The sequence below is a fragment of the Mustela nivalis genome (genome assembly GCF_964662115.1).
Source record: "Mustela nivalis genome assembly, chromosome: 7".
Classification (NCBI taxonomy): Eukaryota; Metazoa; Chordata; class Mammalia; order Carnivora; family Mustelidae; genus Mustela; species Mustela nivalis.
In genome coordinates, this window is record NC_139026.1 from 133,753,513 (window position 1) to 133,774,134 (window position 20,622).

At 36.1% G+C, this 20,622-nt stretch overlaps 1 protein-coding gene across 4 annotated transcripts in view; it reads left to right on the forward strand.

Annotated features, from left to right (window-relative positions):
• The window catches only part of MYO3A (myosin IIIA), a 241,353-nt gene that overhangs the window by 12,921 nt on the left and 207,810 nt on the right, over nucleotides 1–20,622 (forward strand). For all 4 annotated transcript variants that reach the window (XM_082740863.1, XM_082740865.1, XM_082740866.1 and 1 more), the window contains exons 3-4: nucleotides 2,292–2,476; nucleotides 5,262–5,396. In XM_082740863.1, coding sequence (XP_082596989.1) covers nucleotides 2,309–2,476; nucleotides 5,262–5,396 — 303 coding nt within the window. In that variant the 5' untranslated portion in view covers nucleotides 2,292–2,308. The remainder of the gene's footprint in view (nucleotides 1–2,291; nucleotides 2,477–5,261; nucleotides 5,397–20,622) is intronic.

The following is a 20,622-nucleotide window of genomic DNA, read 5'->3' on the forward strand; positions in this document are numbered from 1 at the left end:
TTTATGAGATGATGTGCCCTTAAGTATAACGAATCAGAACATGATCCTTATTTTGTTTAGAATTTCAAAATTCTTTTCCGCTCTCCCTAATCCTTATTTTTTTTGCTTTATTTCAGTAAAAATAAAGCCTATACTCTTTTGTAATTTTATGTAGGTTGGTCAAGAAAGGCCCTTCTAAGAAAGTGATGTTTTAGCCAGGATCTGAAGGCTGAGAAGGAACTGAAGAAACAGACTAGTTGAGGACAAAGAACAAAAATCGATGATAGACTCAATGAGAATGAATTCATGTTTGATGCACATTGGTTTGCGGTCTTCAGGATGAGAAGTTTGTAGTTTGTAGAAGTTTGTAGTAGTTCATAGTTTGTAGAAGTAAGGAGTTTATTGTTGCTTTTGTCTTTTCAACTACTTAAGTAAAAGCATCAGTTGGGAAATTTTGTGGAAGGGGATAGAGAACAAAGAAGAGCAATTTGAGGACAGGAAAATGTGAGAGCAGAGATCACTGTGAAATAATGAGAAAGGAACAGACAACCAGGGAAACACAGTAGGACTTCTAGGCAGTGTCCAGGGTCTATTTGTAGGTTTGTTATTCTGAATTTGAAGTGAAACCAGTCAATATGGTAGTGTAGTTTTTGTCTAGCTACAGTCACAGGTGTGAGGACATGTATTGTTTAATCAGACTTGCCTTTTTTTATTCTGGGAGACTGATGGCAGAGAAAGAGCAATGAGAGTTGGGAGTATTTGCAAGGAAGTCATAATAATTCAAGCTGTAGAATTTATGCTGGGAAGAAGCAAATGAAGAAGGAATGAAAAATGAACAGGTTGATGACTATAAAGAGAGGACTCAGTGGATCAGTGATGTAGCTGAGATACAAAATTGTGGTTAGACCAATGAATTTCATGGGCTGACATTATTATGTAGAAATTATGCCTATTTATTAAAAGATATGTTTCTGCGTGTATGTGTACACATACAAGCACAACTGCACACAACTTTTTAACACCAAAGATAGTGAGCATTTGCACAGATAATTGAAAAAACGTAAGGGCCACCAGAAGTTGTAGGAGCTCTTTCTGTTACTTTTATTTTGTTTTTTTGTTTTGGTAATTCTATATAAATGGTTGAATATAATATAGGAAGAGCATAGAAGTTTAAAAACATTACTGGGAAGTCAAGAAACCTGGGATCTTATTTCAGGTCACATATAACATCTGCTTTTAAAACTCACCTGACCTCATTGGCTGTATTCTAATTATTTCAGCACTGTGCCAGGTGTAGGGCATATTGTAAGATCGGATAAACGTGTGTAGAGTGCTTCGTGAGTACAGGGTTGAGCATACAACCCACATGGGATGGAGAGTGGTTGCATTCAGAGGTAATGACATCTAAGCCGAGATCTAAAAGATAAGAAGGTGTTGGAATTTAGTAAAGAAACCACAGGCAGATGTTGGAGGGATTCATATCTACTAAGATCCTTAAGCAAGAAAAAAATGAATTTAAATGATCCCAAGTGACTGGTGTGTAGTATCTGGGAAAAGAAGAGTTGAGACATGAAGCTAGGACAGTAAGTGAGGGCCCTACTTTAAAGGATCTGGTAGGTTGTGTTAAATTTCTCCTATGAGAATCTGGGTGGCTCAGTCAGTTAAGCATCTGCTTTTGGCTCAGGTCATGATCCCAGAGTCCTGGGATTGAGCCCCACATTGGCTTCCCTGCTCGGCGGGGAGACTGCCTCTCCCTCTGCCTGCTGCTCCCCCTGCTTGTGCTCTCTCTCTCTCTTTCTCTCTGTCAAATAAATAAAATATCAAAAACAAAGAACCCCACAAAAAAACAACTCCTAAAAGCAATATGAGGGGACCCATTGTTGGGCTTTACATAGAGGAGTGGTGTAAGATACAATCACTTCAAAGTGTGGGATTTGCCTTGACAAAATTGAATTTTATCATCTCTAAGGTTAATTTTAATTTTTTTATTCATTGTATTAATATCTGAATATAAAGCAGTATATCAAAGTGATTTAAATATGTGCCTCTTATTTTAATGAGAAGAATGAAGAGCAATTGATATGGGACTGTATTAAACATAGAAATAAAGCTCTGTTTACAAAGGATTATTAAACTCATATTAATCTGTTTGCAAAAAGAATTGAAATTAAAATTTTTTGTAATTCTGAGTACATTTGGTTACTGCTGTATATTTTATATCATGTCAGTGAAATGTTATTTTCCCATGAGTTTATGTGTGCGATTTAGTATCCCCAATCAAATGTAGCTGAAACTGTACTTTTTCTCTCTAGGGATTTAGACTTGTGAGATGCTTCCATTAACTGGAAAAACAATCATCTTTGATAACTTTCCTGATCCTTCTGATACATGGGAAATCACCGAAACAATTGGCAAAGGAACTTACGGGAAAGTTTTTAAAGTGTTGAATAAGAAAAATGGCCAAAAAGCAGCAGTGAAAATTCTGGACCCAATTCATGTATGTCACATTATTTTTTCAGTTTTTTCCTACGAACTTTGTTTTTATTTGTACTAAAGAGTTAAAAAGTCTACAGTAACTTTATTGATTTGTCACAATGTCAATTGCCATTGAAGAAAATGTAAAAAAAAAAAAAAAGTCCGTTTGTTAGGTTTTTCTTGTTTATACACTTAACATATACAGTAGGGACCAATAAATATTTAATTGAACAAACATATAATACAAATACATAAATGAATAAATACAGCTCTTAATAGCTCGGCAGTTGATTTAAGGTTATTTTAGATTTTAGAAAGGTTGTAAGAACAGACTCAAGGATCTACAAGTCATTCTCAGATGTCATCTTGGCCAGATTTCTTTTTCTTCCTGCCTTTATTTAGGTTTCAGGCAGAATATCTCTTAAGCTAACCCAGAAATATTTTATGTTAAATTATATTTCTCTCAGAGACAGGAAATTAATTTTCAGGCTTGCTGAAATGTTTCCAAAGCAGAAATGGTATTCCCTTGTAATCAGGGTCAGTTTCCTTGTGAAGAACTGAAATTTCATGTGTAGTCTTTTGGCCTCTGTAAGTGATGCCCCAGTAGGGGTACTATTTTGCTTTTTTTGGAATAACAGTTGTGATAAGGGAATCTTCTAGGCTTTTTTGGGGGCGGGGCTTTGAAGAGTGTAAAGAAGTTGATGAGTTCCCCTCCTGCCCCCCCCCCTTTTTTTCTGGGAATGAGAACTGGCTGTTTTGGAACATTTTCAGCTCCTGGGAAATCTGTAGCTCTCCCGCAGCACTTGGGTGAGCCGGAAGGAGGTCAGTGATCCCATCATTCCTGAACTTCTGTTGAGAGTGGCTTCTCCAGTTACCTGACCCTTGCATACATCATGGGATGATGTGATATGTTTGTGAAGAACATGGGACTCTTGGTCCTTGTCACAGATCTTACACTAACAAACTGTAGGACTCTGCAAAAGGTCTCCAGGATTGCACTTTCTTTTTTGATTGTTTATTTCTACTAAACCCATTATAACTATAGCATTTCATATTATTTTGAGCAGAGGAGAGGGAGAGTAGGGGTTTATTTTCAAGCAATAAATTACATACGCTGGGGGAAGAAAAAGAGAGAGACACATATGTCCAGGCCTAACTGATGCTGAACGTTTTCATATTTCCTTATTGGGAAGTTCTCACCATTTTTAAAAAGATTTTGTTTATTCGTTTATTTGAAAGAGAGAGAGAGAGAGAGAGCGAGCATGAGCGGGATTAAAGTGGGGTGAGGGGCAAAGGGAGAAGGAAGCACCCCACTGAGCTGGGAGTGTGACATGGAGTTCTCTCGCAGGACCCCAAGATCATGACCTGAGCCAAAAGCAGATGCTTAACCAATGGAGCCACCCAGGCAGTCCTTACCATTTAAACTGAAGGATGAGAGACACAAATATCAATGAAGCTATACCAGAGTGACTGTACCTATCTTCTCTGGTCTTTGCAAGTGTAGGTTGGGGTTCATGGTGGCCAGAGAAAGGGCTCTAGCCGGATGCCGTGCCATAACCAGCGTGGCTCTCCCATTCCTCCACTTCTTAATGGAGAAGGACAAATGGACTGTGAATACATGTAGACATTATTCTTTTATAATTTGCTCCTGTTTCGTATCCTATGAACCTTTAAAATCATGTTTTGTTCTATTGCTTTAATAAAATATATTGGTTTCATAACTCTGGTATGACATTGGCTCTTTTGCTGCTTTTATTCTTGTCATAGTACATGTATGTTTTTCTCAGAATTATCTATTTCCTCTTCCTTCATAATGTCACAAGCCAAATAAAAAAGATTTATAACCAAGAGATTATAATCTTCGTGAAATAAATTCACATGCATCCCAAGCATTTTATAGAGTGGCTTTTTTTTTTTCTTAAGAGAGTCTTACTATTATAACTTTTGATATGAGATACAATGAATGGGATTAGAAAGAAGGAGGCAGAGGACTTGCAAGCTAGTCCTGATCTTACACTCACCAGTTCTGTGACCAACCTCTCTGAGCTCTAGCTTCTTTTTCTCAAATTAGAGCACTGATCTAAAATTCTTTCCAGCTCTGTGATTACATGATTTTGTCATAAAACAATGTGGACACAAAATGTTGCTGTAAAAACAGTGTTCAAAGCCTTTCTCTTATTACTACTCTGAGTCCTTTCATGGGTTGTGGCTTTCTACAAACATGACTAAGTGTTTATCTTTCATCTTTGTTGGCAAGGGTAAGAACCTGTTCTGTTTCTGGCGAATGAGCCTTTAGCGAACTGAAGGCTAAATGGCATCTTATGTGTAACTTTATTTTACTTTTTTGGAAAGATAGGCATTTATTGCTTGTATGACTACTTTTTGAAAACTTCTATATATTGTCTATTTCAAAGGCACCAAATGAACCACCTAAAAGTTTTTATTTCAAATCAGTGGCTTTGCCAAAGAAACAAAGTTAACACTGCAAAGAAAAGAATATCCTTTGGAATCCTTTTTCATGTATGTTTCTTCCTAATTGCATACAAAAATAGTCTTTTAATTGTCCCTTTTTAACTCAGTGAAATTAACATAATTAGAGATGTATTTGATCAGCAGGAAAATCACAATCTCTCCCCTTACATAATGGCATGAGAAATTTTAATATGTACTATTGAGCACAATAAAAGCCATTATTATAACCTTGCTTTGACAAAATTAAATTCTCTATCTCGTGGTCTCTAATGTGTCTCTTTGATGTAATTCATGTTTTTCTCATGGTTTTTCTTCCTTTGACTTTTTGAAACTAGGACATTGACGAAGAGATTGAAGCAGAGTATAGCATCTTAAAGACGCTTTCCGACCACCCCAATGTGGTCAGATTCTACGGGATGTACTTTAAGAAAGATAAAATAAATGGAGACAAGTTGTGGTTGGTTCTTGAGGTGAGTGTTTCAACATTATTCTGTGTGTGGAAATTTACAGTGTAGCCTTGGGATGACTGAATGTTTATGTAACATGGATACCAGGAAACCCTTCTTTTAATTTGTTCCTAACTGGTCACAGGCTTAGCAGAATGTTGTGCCCCATTCTGGCCTTGTCCTTTTAGGGCACATTAGGAAATTAAAGAAAAGCCACAAAGACTATTAACGACTAAGAGGAAACATCTCCATAATAAAAGACTCAAGAAACAGGGGTTCTTTGCCTTGTAGAAGAACAAGCTGGAAAGGGGACTTCATTAAAATATTGATTTATTCATCTGTATTTTGCTCAGCTAACATGTGACAGAGGCTCTGTGCCAGGTGCTAGGGTACGAGAGAAAATTAATGTAAGTGAGGCTTCATTAGACAAAAATGGAAAGCTGTGATTTTTTTTTTTCTGTCCTTATTGAATACTAATGTCATAAACTATAGAACCAGGTATTTACATTTACGGGGGAAAAAAACCATTATCAGAAATGGTGTTGAATACTAAGTAAGTCCCCAAAGGGAAGCTGTAGAGTCTCCTAGGAGTGGGTTCTCTCTGATGCAGGAATACATACAGGAAGGTGCCCTGTTAAGTAAGGTAACTGTCCTAAAAGAATGTAGTTTTTCTGATTTTCATTGAATATTATTAAAGTGAGGTAGTCATTAATTCTGGTAAAATTCACAAGTGTTTTAAATAGTTGCTTTTATCAAACTCAGGACTAGGAAAACCTTCATTGGTTCACTGTAATAGTATATATTTATTATGTTCATTATGATTTTATTAGCATTTGATTATTGTATTTCTTTCAGAAAGAAATACTTTCTGACTTTTTCTGCAGTGACACACAAATTGTACGGTTTTCATACTTTATATTTTTTCTTTTACGCCTTTTAAATAATTCTTTAAATGACTTTAAAATAGCTGATCATTGTAGAAAATACTTGAAACTATAAAAAGAACCCCTCTCAACATTTAACATATTTCCTTCATCTTTTTTTTTTTTTTGGTATGTTTAAAATGATTGGTAGTATTATTTATGAATTTATCCTATTTTTTCACTCAACATAATTTCAGATAGACTTAATCATTTTTACTCTTTGCAAAATAAATACATTCACCTGGTTAACAAAAAGCAAGGAGAACCAAAAGGCTTGTAATACAGAGCAGTAGGAATGCCAATTCGGTTTAGTGGTGCCGCCTTCTCCTGAGCAGGTCTGTGCTTATGAAGTGTATCTGGAAATACATGGCTGAGGTTCTCTACTCCTTCATTTTATAATCTGTGTTCTGAGTTTTAGCTTCATGCTTCTGGAACCCTATGTCGTCCTGCTCTACAGTGGAGTTCTGCCACATATTAGACTGAACTCTGGTGTCTCTGCTGGTCACTTACATGGAACCCACTGTTCCCTGAATCTTTTGGCCTCCCCCCTTTCCAAGCTCACTTCCCTGTTTCACCTTCTTCTCATTATCCATTGTACTGATGCCACCAAATCTCGAGTCCCTTCAGTTTCTCTAGGGAATAAAACCTCTAATCTCTTGCCTGTGTAAGTATGTGAGGAGTACTGGGACAGGCTCCTGGATGTTGATATTTTGTATGTGAGATAAGAGGGTGTCAAGTATTTTGAGTAGACACTTCCAAAGGATCCCTTGTTTTCTGCCCCTCCCTTCCCAGCTCCTAGGTTGATGTGCACAGGTAACCACAAAATAGTTCTCATCTAGTGCTTTATTTTGTGGCTTCCCTCATTACCAAATCAGTCATCACCACTCAGTCTTTCCATATTGAAAAGTTTTGTTGAAATCTTTTATATACTGCTCTCTCTTTTTCTGTTCTCTTTTTTCTTGTGGTTTATACTTTTTGATTCCCTTACTAGCATTTTAACGGAGATAAATGAGTGAGAGGAAATACACATTTATATGTTTCATCAACCACCTTTAATTCTTTTAATTCCTTTCAGAATTCCTTCCAGAAATCTGAAAGTGTTTTCAAGTACCCTTTCAGAATCTAAAACTGTGTATTACATTATTTTTTTATGGAAATTTAAAAATTTTTTAAATAACCATTTTTGTTCTTTAAAAAATAGGCAGTGTATTATCATTTGAGAATTACTTTGTTTTTCTCCATTAAGATCACTTTATAGTTTGTAGTTAAGTCACATATTAAAATGAAGCAAAACTTTTAGTCATCTAAATTTTACTTAAGTAATAGAATGTACATTATGAACTTAAAACATTTTCTCTAAGATAAATGGAGAATTTTTGAAGTTTATTTCATGTTTTTGTTCATATTTGAGACCTAATGCTGTGCTGATCCTTAATGTGGTCTTGAATAAAATTCTGTATCTTTATATCCTTCAAAACATTTTCAGTAATGCATCTTCAATTTTTTTCCAATGTGGAATCACTGGTAGACTAGCATTTGAATGGAGAGTCAGGTAGGCCTAAATGGCAAGGGTAAAGGTATAGATCTTTGCCCAGAGTTTAAAAAATTGAATGAGATCAGTCATTGTCTTTTATGCCTATCAAATCTGTATTCTAATTATATTGTCATTTCTCAGTATTGTCACTTGAAATTAGGTGAGAGTTGGAGACACCTGAGCATGTGAAATGTTCTTTTGTGAAGCAGAAAAGATTGATTAAAAGGGTTTGGAACATCTAGTAAAGCAGCTTCCTGATATAATGAATCAGCAGAGACTTAACAGCTTCTTTGAACTTTGTCCTTGTGTTTTATTATCAGATGGAGGAATTGGAAATATCCCTAAATGGCTTGAGGAAAAAAAACCTGATAGTTTATTAAAATGATATTTTGGAAATCTGATCTATCTGAACTTGCAACATGAGGGGAAAAATAAAGGAAAGCAAGAAGTTGGCAAACTGTGTATAAGATAATTGATTTACATATGTAAATTAGACTAATTACATACACACTGAAGTGGCTTGATGTACAATTACCTGATTTATAAACATGAATGGTACAGGTGCTGCAGTACTGCGCTTTCAGAAAATTGGCTTGTGGCATCAATACCTTATTCTACAAAATGACTGCTAATTATACCTCTTATTGTAACAAAGCCCAAATAAATTATTTTGCATGAGGATAACCAAAGAGTGGCCAGGGAGAGGCTGTGATATTCCCCCCGAATCATGTTAACAGCAATGGACTTCTGGCGTGTCTCTGCTTTGAGAAGGTGGTGTCCTCTGTGGGGGGTGAATGATTGGAGACACCCCTCATGGTCAGCCTGGCATGTGGGGAGGCCATCCCAGCGTGGAAACACTCCTGCTCGGTGATATTTCACCATGAAAAGTCATTTTATTTACACTTCGATCCAAATAAGAAAAATAAGACTTACTCCAATCTTACGGGCCTCTTTTCTCCATTATTTAGTTGTGATTCTTGAATTATTTCTTTCAGTTTGATACAATTTTTCTCTTTCCTGTATTTTCCCTTTGTACTTTGCTTTCATTTTGTTTTATTAAGTTTTTGAGCATTAATAATACACAGAACCGGGCACCTGGGTGGCTCAGTGGGTTAAGCCGCTGCCTTCGGCTCAGGTCATGATCTCCGGGTCCTGGGATCGAGTCCCGCATCGGGCTCTCTGCTCGGCAGGGAGCCTGCTTCCTCCTCTCTCTTTCTCTCTGCCTGCCTCTATGCCTACTTGTGATCTCTGTCAAATAAATAAATAAAATCTTTAAAAATAATAATAATAATAACACACAGAACCCTGTTTGGGAATTATTTCCTGCTCGGTTCTGTACGTTCACTTTCAGACGGGCTAATGGTTGTCCAGATTTAGGAAAAGAGCGCTCGTTGCTAGCCCTCTGAAATTCTAGTTGCATATTTGAAATAGAACTGTCCAATAACAGATGGCGTAGAAAGTTTTCTGCTGTGGGAACCGATAGAATGTCTATGGGGCTTTTTATTGTCACTTAGTATTTTCGGTTTTTCTAATATTGTAGGCATAAAGGGAGAACCTAATGTATTTTTTTTTACTTATATCCCATTTTAAAATACCATGCATATATTCATGTCTACTTATTATTACCATATTTCTTGACTGACCTGCTTAGTAAAATGTAGATACCTCTTTTTGTCTTTGTGCATCATGTGCTAGTGTCTATTCTGAGCGTCAGTAGTGGAGACAGAGGGGGCCAGGGAGGGGGAAGGGGGGAGGCGGTCAGCTTTCTGCATATGTTTATCACTGACCCAGGAGACTAAAAACGGAGAGTCAAAATTGAGTTAAATCAGTCCGGTAGTAAGAATTTGCTACTGATGGACACAAAGGGAACTGAGATTTAACGATAATTACCCCCCTTCTTGGTTGGAAGAATAGCCACATTTTAAGGAGGTAAGGAATCCAGCCTTCTGTCCCAGGGGCTTTTTGCTTAGTGTGCCCTCTGCCATAATGAAGTAAAAAATCAGAGTTCGGACACCTGTGGAGAGACCTCTCCCTTCAGAATCCCATCCTAGGTATAATTGCTCTTTTCCTAGTGGTTCTACAGATTGCATTCTGTGAGTTATCTGAATCCGTCCTGATCTGTTCATTCTTAACAGTGACATCACTTTCTCCCTTTGCTTTCCAATTATAACAATTTTTCTCTTTAAAATTATATCCCTTTCAAGAGATCAAACACTAGAAATTACAGGTAGTATTGGGAAGCACAGAAATTCAGTAACTAGTCATAAAGGCACATTTCAGGTAAACACAGTTTTCATAGACAATTAATACTACTCTGATTCTCATGCATTGTTTTTACACTTCCCTCTCGTGGTCGGTAAGATAAAACCTGTCATGAGGAAAGGAAGCATAGGCTGATGGAAAGAACGTGAGTCACCACGAACAAGTGGTTTGTATTTGCCCAGTTAACCCTTTAATGTTACCGTGTTGGAGAGAACATGTACACAGACCGGGTGACAAAGCCACTGTGGGTTTGTGGGTGTGGGAGGGGTCAGGGAACAGTGGGGCAGGAGTGGGAAGCTTGGCTGAGTTGCCCTAATGGCACAGCATTGTTCCTTCCTTCCTTTAGCTGTGCTCAATTACAGTGGAGTAGCCCGCTGACAGGATGATTCCTTTCATGTTCTTAGGGCTGGAACAACCCTTCCCGCTCTCCTATAAAAGCCTCTTATTTGGTGTTCTTGCAACAGAACAGACAGCAAATTACCTAGAGTCGTTCCATTTTATTTTTTTATTTAAAGGGCAAGATGGAAAAAGCAGTCTAAAAGTCTAAACTTCTTCACCCTCTCTTAACGCAGGAAATATATAAATAATAAATACCACACTTGGATGTTTTTCTCCCCTAATGGTACCCCAGTGATTGCGAAAGCATCTGCTCTTTGAGTGGGATTGAAATCTGTAGTATTATTTCAGGGGGGAAAAGCATGAGGTCACCAGAGATATTTTGCCACTTGGCAAATCAGTGTATTTTTATCAGCCACTAAAATATTTCTGCTAAGTTCTTTTCTTTTGATTTTTTTTATCTAGATTGCTTATTTCTGACATTACCAGAATTTTATGGCATTTTTCTAAGAATTTTGAAACCTTTTAAGATGAGGGAATTGTTTTATATCTTGATTTAGTGGTTACGTGATTATATACAAATTACCAAACAACATCAAACTGCATATTTAAATGAGTCAATTATATTATGTGTCAATGATACCTTGAAAAATACTGCTTCTAGCGTACACATTAGAAAAGTAATGTGAAAACTGATGTTAGACACTACCCAGTAGGAAACATCTATTAGGTGATAGTGCCATTCTAATTCATATTGTATCAGTATTTTATTGGAATGCAGAATTTGGTACATTATTTTGTTGAAATTAATCAGACATCCACACTTTGAAGAGGTACTTTCCAGACCATGTGAAAAGATGCCCTTCTGTCATTTGGTATGTGTATAGGTGTGCGTGCGTTAGTGTACAGAACTTAAGTTTTCTCATACAGTCATTTATTAATTCCATAGGTATACTGTTACTTTGGGCCAGGCCCAAGTTAGAATGATCTATACCTTTTAGTACCCCTTTCTCTTTTGGTAGGTTTGGGGCATCCAATAGAGAACCAGAAAAACGCGGTCATCATGGTGCTTATAGTCTAATGTTGGAAAAAGACAACATAGGCTAAATAAACTAATTAAATGATTATACATTTTTGTTAGTGCTATGAAGAATATAAATGAGGTGTTAATAATTAAAGAGAAGACTTTTTATGAAAAGACAAGTCAAAGAAAGGCTATTTGAGTTGGTAACATTTTAATCTGCCGCCTGAGAAAGAAAGGATAGTCGGTTACATTTATTTTTTAATATTTCCTCCAATTCTCTGATGATAAGCATCACCTTCATCTCAAAGCAAAAACTCTGAGAATGAGCTTTTGGAAACTGCCTTTTTTTTTTTTTAAAGATTTTATTTATTTATTTGACAGAGAGAAATCACAAGTAGATGGAGAGGCAGGCAGAGAGAGAGAGAGAGAGAGAGGGAAGCAGGCTCCCTGCTGAGCAGAGAGCCCAATGTGGGACTTGATCCCAGGACCCTGAGATCATGACCTGAGCCGAAGGCAGCGGCTTAACCCACTGAGCCACCCAGGCGCCCCTGGAAACTGCTTTTTATAATAAGTACTAAAGTGATTCTTATCAAAAGAAAGTTCATGGGGCGCCTGGTGGCTCAGTGGGTTAAAGCCTCTGCCTTCGACTCAGGTCATGATCCCAGGGTCCTGGGATCGAGCCCTACATCAGGTTCTCTGCTCAGTACGGGGCCTGCTTCCTCCTCTCTCTCTCTGTCTGCCTCTCTGCCTACTTGTGATCTCTGTCTATCAGATAAATAAATAAAATCTTCAAAAAAAAAAAAAGAAAGTTCAGAAAACACTGTCAGAGGTTCTCAAATTTCAGTGTACATAAAAATAATCCTGGACTTCTGCTCTGGCCTTGATAATAACTTCTGTCTTCATGTTTTTATACCACAAATAACTAGAGAACTGAATAAAATATATTTTTATATACAAAACACTTTTCAAACATTGAAAAAAGAACTCGGGACTATGACATTGGTAAAGGAGATAAATAAGGGGAGTTCTACAATCACCTCAGCTTTATTCTTGGAGGCAGTTTCCAGACCACAGGCTCTAGGAGGGCATTCCTATGGAGGTCACTGCAATCTTGCAGAACTGAAAAGACTGGAAAAGCAGATGTGGCTGAGACTTGCACAGAGATGATAAGCAGAAAGAAATCTTCAGAAATCTTCAAAGAGGTATTTGACTGAAAACCAAACTGGTTATGTATGGAGGAAGATTTCAGGTAGTTGGGTAAAGGATCAGGGAGAGAATTACTGAAAAGTTGTAATCTGAACAACTACCAGAGTTTGTGCAGGGTTGAGAGATACTTGAATTCTGACCAACCAAAATGGAGAAACTTTGTCAAACACCTGAGGCATTTAGTAAACCCCTTGAAAGCTTATGCATTAGAGGAAAGGCTAGATTAGCCCTAGAATAAGAGCTACCCTAGGCACACCCATAAAAAGTTCAAAAACAAGGCTTGAAAGGTTCACATTGGTCTGTAAGTAAATTAATTGTATGCCAGAACAAAGCTCAGCATTCATTAATGGAAGATAGCAGAATCTAGGAATTCAAATATAAAATTAATAAAATCTAGTATCCAGTAAAAAAATTACTCAATATATAAAGAAGCAGGAAAATGTGATTTTTCAGAAGATTCAGATTTTTCAGAAATTTTCAGAAGAAAAATTAGTCAATAGAAACAGACCCAGAAATAACAAAGTTCATGAATTAGCAGGTGAGAATTTTAAAACAGATATTATGAATATGTTCAAGAATTTCAAGGAAAACATGAACCTGATATTGAAAGGGAAACTATAGAAAAGAATTGAATGTAACTGCTAGAACTGAAAAATATATCAGTAGTGAAAAATATATAATATTGAGTTTAACAGCAGATTAGAAGTAAAGTGTATAGAAGTGAAAATCAGTGAACTTGAAAACAGGACAATAAAAGCTGTCCTGACCGACCAGATAGAAAAAATGAAAGGGGGAGATAAAAAGACTCTGTGACCTACAGGACATTACCTAGTATTCTAAGCTACATGTAATTGCAGTCTGAAGACGGGAGTGAGGGTTGGGGGAGGTAATGGCTGAAATCTTTCTGAATTTTGTGAACACTGAGAAACCGTAGATGTCAGAAGCCCAGAATCTCCACTGTAGGAGAAAAAAAACTACATGAAGATATGCCATCATCAAGATGTCAAACACTCAAAATGAAGAAACATATATAAAAGCACCAAAAGGGAAAAAGATTTCATTACACTGAGGAGTCAAAGGTAAGAGTCGCTACTGACAACCAATACAGTGGAATGGTATCTTTAAAGCAATGGGGGAAAACAGTGCTCTCAACATTTCTGTGTACAGGGAAAATGTTACTCACAAATGAAGGCAAAATAAGGACAAGCATTTTCATCAAAGGACAAGAATTTACCACCAGAGACATGTACTATAGAAAATGTCAAAGAAGGACTTTCAGGCTGAAGGAAAATGATTTTAGGTAGAAACTCAGAGGGGTGCCTGCATGGCTCACTTGGTTGGTGTTTGCCTTTGGCTCAGGTCATGATCCTGGGGTGCTGGAAGCATATCAGGCTTCCTGCTCAGTGGGGAGCCTGCTTCTCCCTCTCCCTCTGCCTTTCCTCCACTCGACTCCCAGTTGTGCACACACTCTGTCTCTCAAACAAGCAAATAAAATCTTTAAAAAAAGATGGAAACTCAGATCTACAAAAAGAAAAGAAAAATACCATTAGTGGTAAATAGAAGGGTAAATAAGAAACTTTTAATTTTATATTAAAAATATTTTTAATAATATTATTTCAGTATTTTTAAAAGAGAATTCACGAATTAAATCCATAATTATAGCTACATATTTTGGGGGTTTTAGCATGTAAAACTAAAAATAAAAATGTATGGCAAAAATAACAAAGACTGCAGAGGAAAAATGGAAATATACAGTTTTAAGAGTTTTACACTATGTGTGAACTACTGTAATATTATTTTAAGGAGACTGTAATAAGTTAAAGAGGCATATTGGAAACACTAAAGCAAGCACTAAAAAAAAAAAAAATAAAATGAATAAGTATAGCTAGTAGGCCAATAGAGGATAAAATGGAATACTACAAACATTCCAACCAGAGAAAGTAGGAAAATAGGAAAAGAAGATTAAAAGAAAAACAGAAAAAAATAGGAAATGGTAGACGTAAGCCTAACCTTATTCATAATTACATTAAATGGAAATAGTCTAAATCTACATTTCAAAGGCAGAAACGGTCAAATTGGATGAAAAGCAAGACCAAATACAAACACTTTAAGTATATAGAGAAACAGAGATAGGGAGGGACGATAAAGTCAAAAGAAGGTCAAGTGTACTTAAGCTTTAATATGTACTCAATAACAAGGCTTTAAAATACATGAAACAGAAACTATTAGAATTGAAAAAAGAAATGGACATATTCTGATAGATGTATTTATTTATTTGAGAGAGAGTATGAGCATACAGGGGGAGAGAGGAGGGAAGAGGCAGATTCCCTGCCAAGCAGGGAGCCCAATATATTCACAACGTTAAAAGGAAAATTCAACATTCTATCCCCAGTAATTTAAAAAATAAGTAGAAAATCAGGATAACAAAGAGCACTTGAGTTTTCTGGACTGTGAAACAAATCTCAACAAATTTAAAAATAGTGAAATCATGACAAGTATATTGCCTGACCGTAAGAGAATTAAATTAAAAATGAAGATATCAGAAAAACTCCCAAATATTTTGAAATTAGACCATGTACTTCAAAGTAACCCTTAGCTCAGAGAGGAAGTTTTAAGGAAAATGAGAAAATAGTTTGAAATAGTAATGGAAACATGATTATCAAAGTTCTGAGATTCACTTAGGCGGTGGCTAGATGGACATTTACACTTCCTTTCAATGCTTATTTTAGAAAAGAAGAAAGGTTCAATACCAGTTTGTCATTTTTTGCCTTAAAATGCTAAAGAAATCAAAGCAAATGAAATCCAGTGGAAGCTGAAGAAAATAAATAATAAAGATAATAATAAGCATCAATAGAAAATGAACAAAAACAGAGACAACGAAAGCCAAAGTTGGTTCTTTGAAAGACATTAATGAACTGAACAAATCTCTCTAGATAGATCCAGAAAAAAATGATGACGTACAAATTCCCAATTTTAGGGATCAAATAGGGAAATCACTATTGTATCTATAGACATTAGCATGATAGTAATGAAATGTAATGAACAACTTTATAATTTTGGAGATTTTTTTATTGATTCCTATATTAGAGACAGAGGGTGTGCAAGTGGGGTGTGGGGGGAGAGGAAAGGAGAGAGAGAATCTGAAACAGTTACACCTCATGACCACAAGATCATGACCTGAGCTGAAAGCAAAAGTCAGATGCTTAACTCACTGAGCCACCAAGCCGCCCCACAAACAACTTTACGTTAATAAATTTGGCAACTGATTATCTGATGTTGTCCTTGAAAGACACAAACTATAAAACTGATATAAGAAGTAGAAAATGTAAATAGCTTTATATTAATAAAAGAAACTGGAGGCACCTGGGTAGCTCAGTGGGTAAAAGCCTCTGCTTTCAGCTCAGGTCATGATCTCAGGGTCCTGGGATCGAGCCCTGCATCAGGCTCTCTGCTCAGCAGGGAACCTGCTTCCTCCTCTCTCTCTGCTTGCCTCTCTGCCTACTTGTGATCTCTGTCTGTCAAATAAATAAATAAAATCTTAAAAAAAAAACTTAATTCATAATCCTTCCCATAAAGAATAAAGAGAATACCAGACCCAGTTTCTTCGCTGATAAATTCTATCAAATATTTATACCAGCTAAATTCCAGAGAGATAGAGAAATTATTCTTCCTGTATATTTCTAGTCTGTCTTACTCATTTCTACAACTATCATTGTTATACGTTTCACATAAATGGTACAATAATTTTCATAACTACTGTATATAATTTTAAGTATTTTGACAAAGTTGAGAGAAGAAAGGACAGCAAGTTTATAATCATAGGGTTTTTTATATTAACTTTCTCACTTAACATTTTCAGTTCTTTTCATTTCTTCCTGTGAATTCCAGTTACCCTCTGGTATCATCACATCAATCCAACTTTTTTCCAGCCTACCTCTTTAGTGCTCTTACTGTCAAACATATTGCATTTCTATATACTGTAGATCAAATAATACAATTGTGTACATGTTGTTTTATAGGATTGCTTTTTAAATCAGTTGAGGAAAAAGTAATAAGCATGTATACTGTCTTTTATGATAATATAATTACCTTTACTGGGGCACCTGGGTGCCTCAGTGGGTTAAGGCCTCTGCCTTCGGCTCAGGTCATGATCCCAGGGTCCTGGGATTGAGCCCCACATTGGGCTCTCCACTCAGTGGGGAGCCTGCTTCCCTCCCAACCCCTGCCTGCCTCTCTGTCTACTTGTGATCTTGTGACTATAAATAAATAAAATCTTTAAAAAATAAAAATTAAAAAAAAATAATTACCTTTTCTAATGCTCTTTATTCTCTAATGTGGTTTCAAATAACTCTCTGTGATGACTTGCTTTAATCCTAAAGAATTCTTTAGTATTTCTTATAAGTTGGATCTGCTAGCAACAAATTATCTCGATTTTGTTTACATAGCAATGTATTAATTTCCTCTTTAATTTTGAAGATATTCTTGCTGGATATAAGATTCTTGGTGGACAGATATTTTTATTGAGCCCCTGGAATATATCTTCCTTCTCCCTTCTGGGCTCAGTAGTTCCTGATAAGAAGTCAGCAGTTAATCTTATTAGGGTTCTTTTTCCCATAACAATTAATATTCTCCTATTATTTTCAAGATACTTTTTTTTTTAATCGTAAGCTATTTTTATTTCATCTGACTATGGATCTCTGTGTTTATTCTACTTGAGTTCATTGAGCTTCTTGGATGTATAGAATAATATTGTTTTTAATCAAACTTGGGAAGATTCAGCTATTGCTTCTTGCACTATTTTTTTCTGCTCCTTATTCTCTCTTCTGGCACACCCATACATTTATATGGGCATACATACATTTCCTTGAAACTATTCATTTATCTTACTTCTATCTTCTCTCCCATTTCATAACCTCTATCAATCTAACTTCAAGTTTGCGGGTTCCTTCTTCTGCCACTTCAAATCTACTGGTGAGGTCCCCTGTTAAATTTATCATATACATTACTGTAATATAATTTTCATCTCCAGAACTTTCATTTGGTTCTTTTTTTATGAGTTCCATCTCTTTATTCATATTTTTTATTGGTGAGATATTATCATCATACCATTCCTCACTTCTTAAAGCATGACTTTCTTTAATCCTCTGAACATATTTATAATTCCTACTTTGAAGTCTTTGTCTACTGAGTTCATCATGTGGGCTCTCTCATGGGCAGTTTCTGTGGCCTGCTTTTTTGTGTGTATTAATGACACTTTTCTGTTTCTTTGCATATCATTTTTTTGATTAAAAACTAGATATTCTATGTCATATATTTAATTTATTATAGGACTTCTAGATATCGATAAGGGGAAGCTTATTTTTTTGTTTTCTTGTTTGTTTAGCAACTTGGCTTATCCCCCGTGGTATAAAGCCTCTGATGTTCCTCCTCAGAGGGTACACTTTGGGTATGTGCAGTCACTCTCAGATGGCAGTGGGTTTAACAGTGCTTTCCACCTCTCCTTGCCTGATCTTTCTAGAAGGCTTTCTGTCTCTATGGTGAACACTCATTTATTAGGCTCCACTAATTGCCAGCTGATTCCTCTATTGTTTTCAACAATGTCCTGGGGCAAAAATTGCTTCCCAGTCTGATCTAATTAATTTGGGTCTATGCCTGGGTGCTCTTTGAGGTGAGTCCTTAGAGATTTTTCTGACCCCAAGAGAGTTATTCTTAGTTGTGTCTTTCGTTTAATCTCTTTGTTAAGCTAGCTGGTCTGTAGCTACCTACTTGTTCTCATGGAGTTACCTGCCTCCTTGTAATTACCAAAGCCTCCACTGCTTTCAAGAAAATCCTTGGGCTTGATCTTCCCCACTCTCTTTCAGATGTCAGGTTCAAACTTGGAGCTCTCTGTTTTTGTGGCCTGCCTCTCTCCCTGGGTAAAATATCTGAGCCACTGTTCTGGAACTGGCAGCATGTCTTGGAGAGTGGCCCATCTCATCCTGTTTGAGAAGCAGCACTGTGGATTAGGGAGGTGAACTCTGTAGCTGGCTTGGTAGCACAAAGTTGGGTAAGGAGTGAGAAATGCTGGTGGTCTGCCCCTCCCAAAAAAGATACCATAGACCTCCCATTCAGGAGCTGATGGGAGGGGCACCCTTTCTTCTTGGTTATGTTCACGCTGAGTAGATCTTTTGTCACTGGTTGGGGGTGAGAACAGCAGGGTGGTTCGGTTGCCACAGACTCTTAACTATTCTTACCAAGATTGAGTTTTGTTCTCCAATGTTTCTTTATTTGCTATATGTCCTTATAACAATTTCTAAAGACATTAAATTGTTGTTTATTTTTAAACTTTTACCAGTTCTTGTTGTTTCATGGGGGAATAGGTCCACAGAGTTCTTCACAATTCCATTCTGGGGGAAAAAACAATCCTATGACATCTTTAAGAAAGAATCAATCTTGTTGACCATCTATAAGGCCAGCATTATACTGACAAGAGAAAGTGAAGATATTACAAAAAAAGAAAACTATATTCTAACATTCCACATAAGTATATATGTAAACGTCCTTCATAAAATATTAACAAATTCAGTAACATATATGAAAATGTTAATAGATCATGATTAAATGGGCCTGTCCCTAGCACACAAGTTTACTAAAATGTTAATAAAAAATTAAAATTTTCTGCATTACAATTCACTGCATTAGAAGAATCAAAGAAAAAAAATCATGGAAAACACCTGCCAAAATTCAATACCCCTTTGTGATAAAACACTTTCAGCACATGAGGAATATAGATGGAAATTTCACTTAACAAAGTGCATCTACCCAAATTTTTAAGAAATAAGTAAAAAACTTGAAGTCTTCACAAAAGCATATATATAATATATTCAGTATCTTTGGTAAAATTTAAATTAAAACCACAATCACATTGTACTACACATCCACTAAAGTGACTATAATTACAGACTAATAAAACAGAATATTGGTGAGATTGTGGGGTCCATCGAACTTTTCATTTTGTCAGGCAACATGAAATGGCACAGCTACTTTGCATATGGTACATAGGTGTCTTCTAATGTTACACATGAACCTGTATGATCCAAGTTTCACCTGTAGGCATTCACTAAGACTGGTTTCTACAAAAATATTCAAACACGAATGTTGATGAGCAAAGTGAAAATTAGAAATGAGTTTTAGAGAATACAACTTTCTGCTTTTGTGGCCTCCCACAGAATATGGTCTTAAGACTATATATGGCCTTAGAGCATTCCCAGAATGAAGGAAAAAAAATTGACATCACAAAGACTTGCCTGAGAAAATATAATTCTTGTTAAAAAGGTATAGTTATTAATATGGTGGATATTGTTGCAGGAAAAGCTAAATAGATGAATGCAATAAATAAAGAATCCAGAAACAGATCCAATAATGAAAAAAATTGAAAAATGGCAAAGGTCAGAAATGCCAGTTATAGAAATTAGTAGCCTTCTTTCAGAAATTTGAGTAGAAATATATGCTTTCCAAACATCATGTAGACAGAATACATTAGAAAACTTATAAAGGCTGTCTTTGGAAGTTAGTAGTAATGGTCTGTTTGTAGAATCTCATCCCTTTTGATTTAGATTGTTTTTTAAAATGTTCGACTGTAGCCTGATTAGAGAATTCATTTTTAGTGCTTCTCTGTTATTAGCGTAACTCTGGTTTAAGAAAATGATACCTCATTTTTTTTCGATTAAAGAACACTAAGGGCTCCTGATAGCATTGTGTTTCCAAACTATACTTAAGGGATTTCAGTCCCCCATTACAAGTTCCCATCTTAGTGTATGTTGGTGATTTAAGAATTGCATAAGCTAAAAATGACAATTCATTCATCTGGATGCAGTTCTTTTTAGAGGAAAACCTAAGGTTAGTTTCATTTTTAATGATGTATTGCCTAATTCAGAAACATCATTTTATATATTTAATCCTTCATGATCATTTAAAAACAAGTAC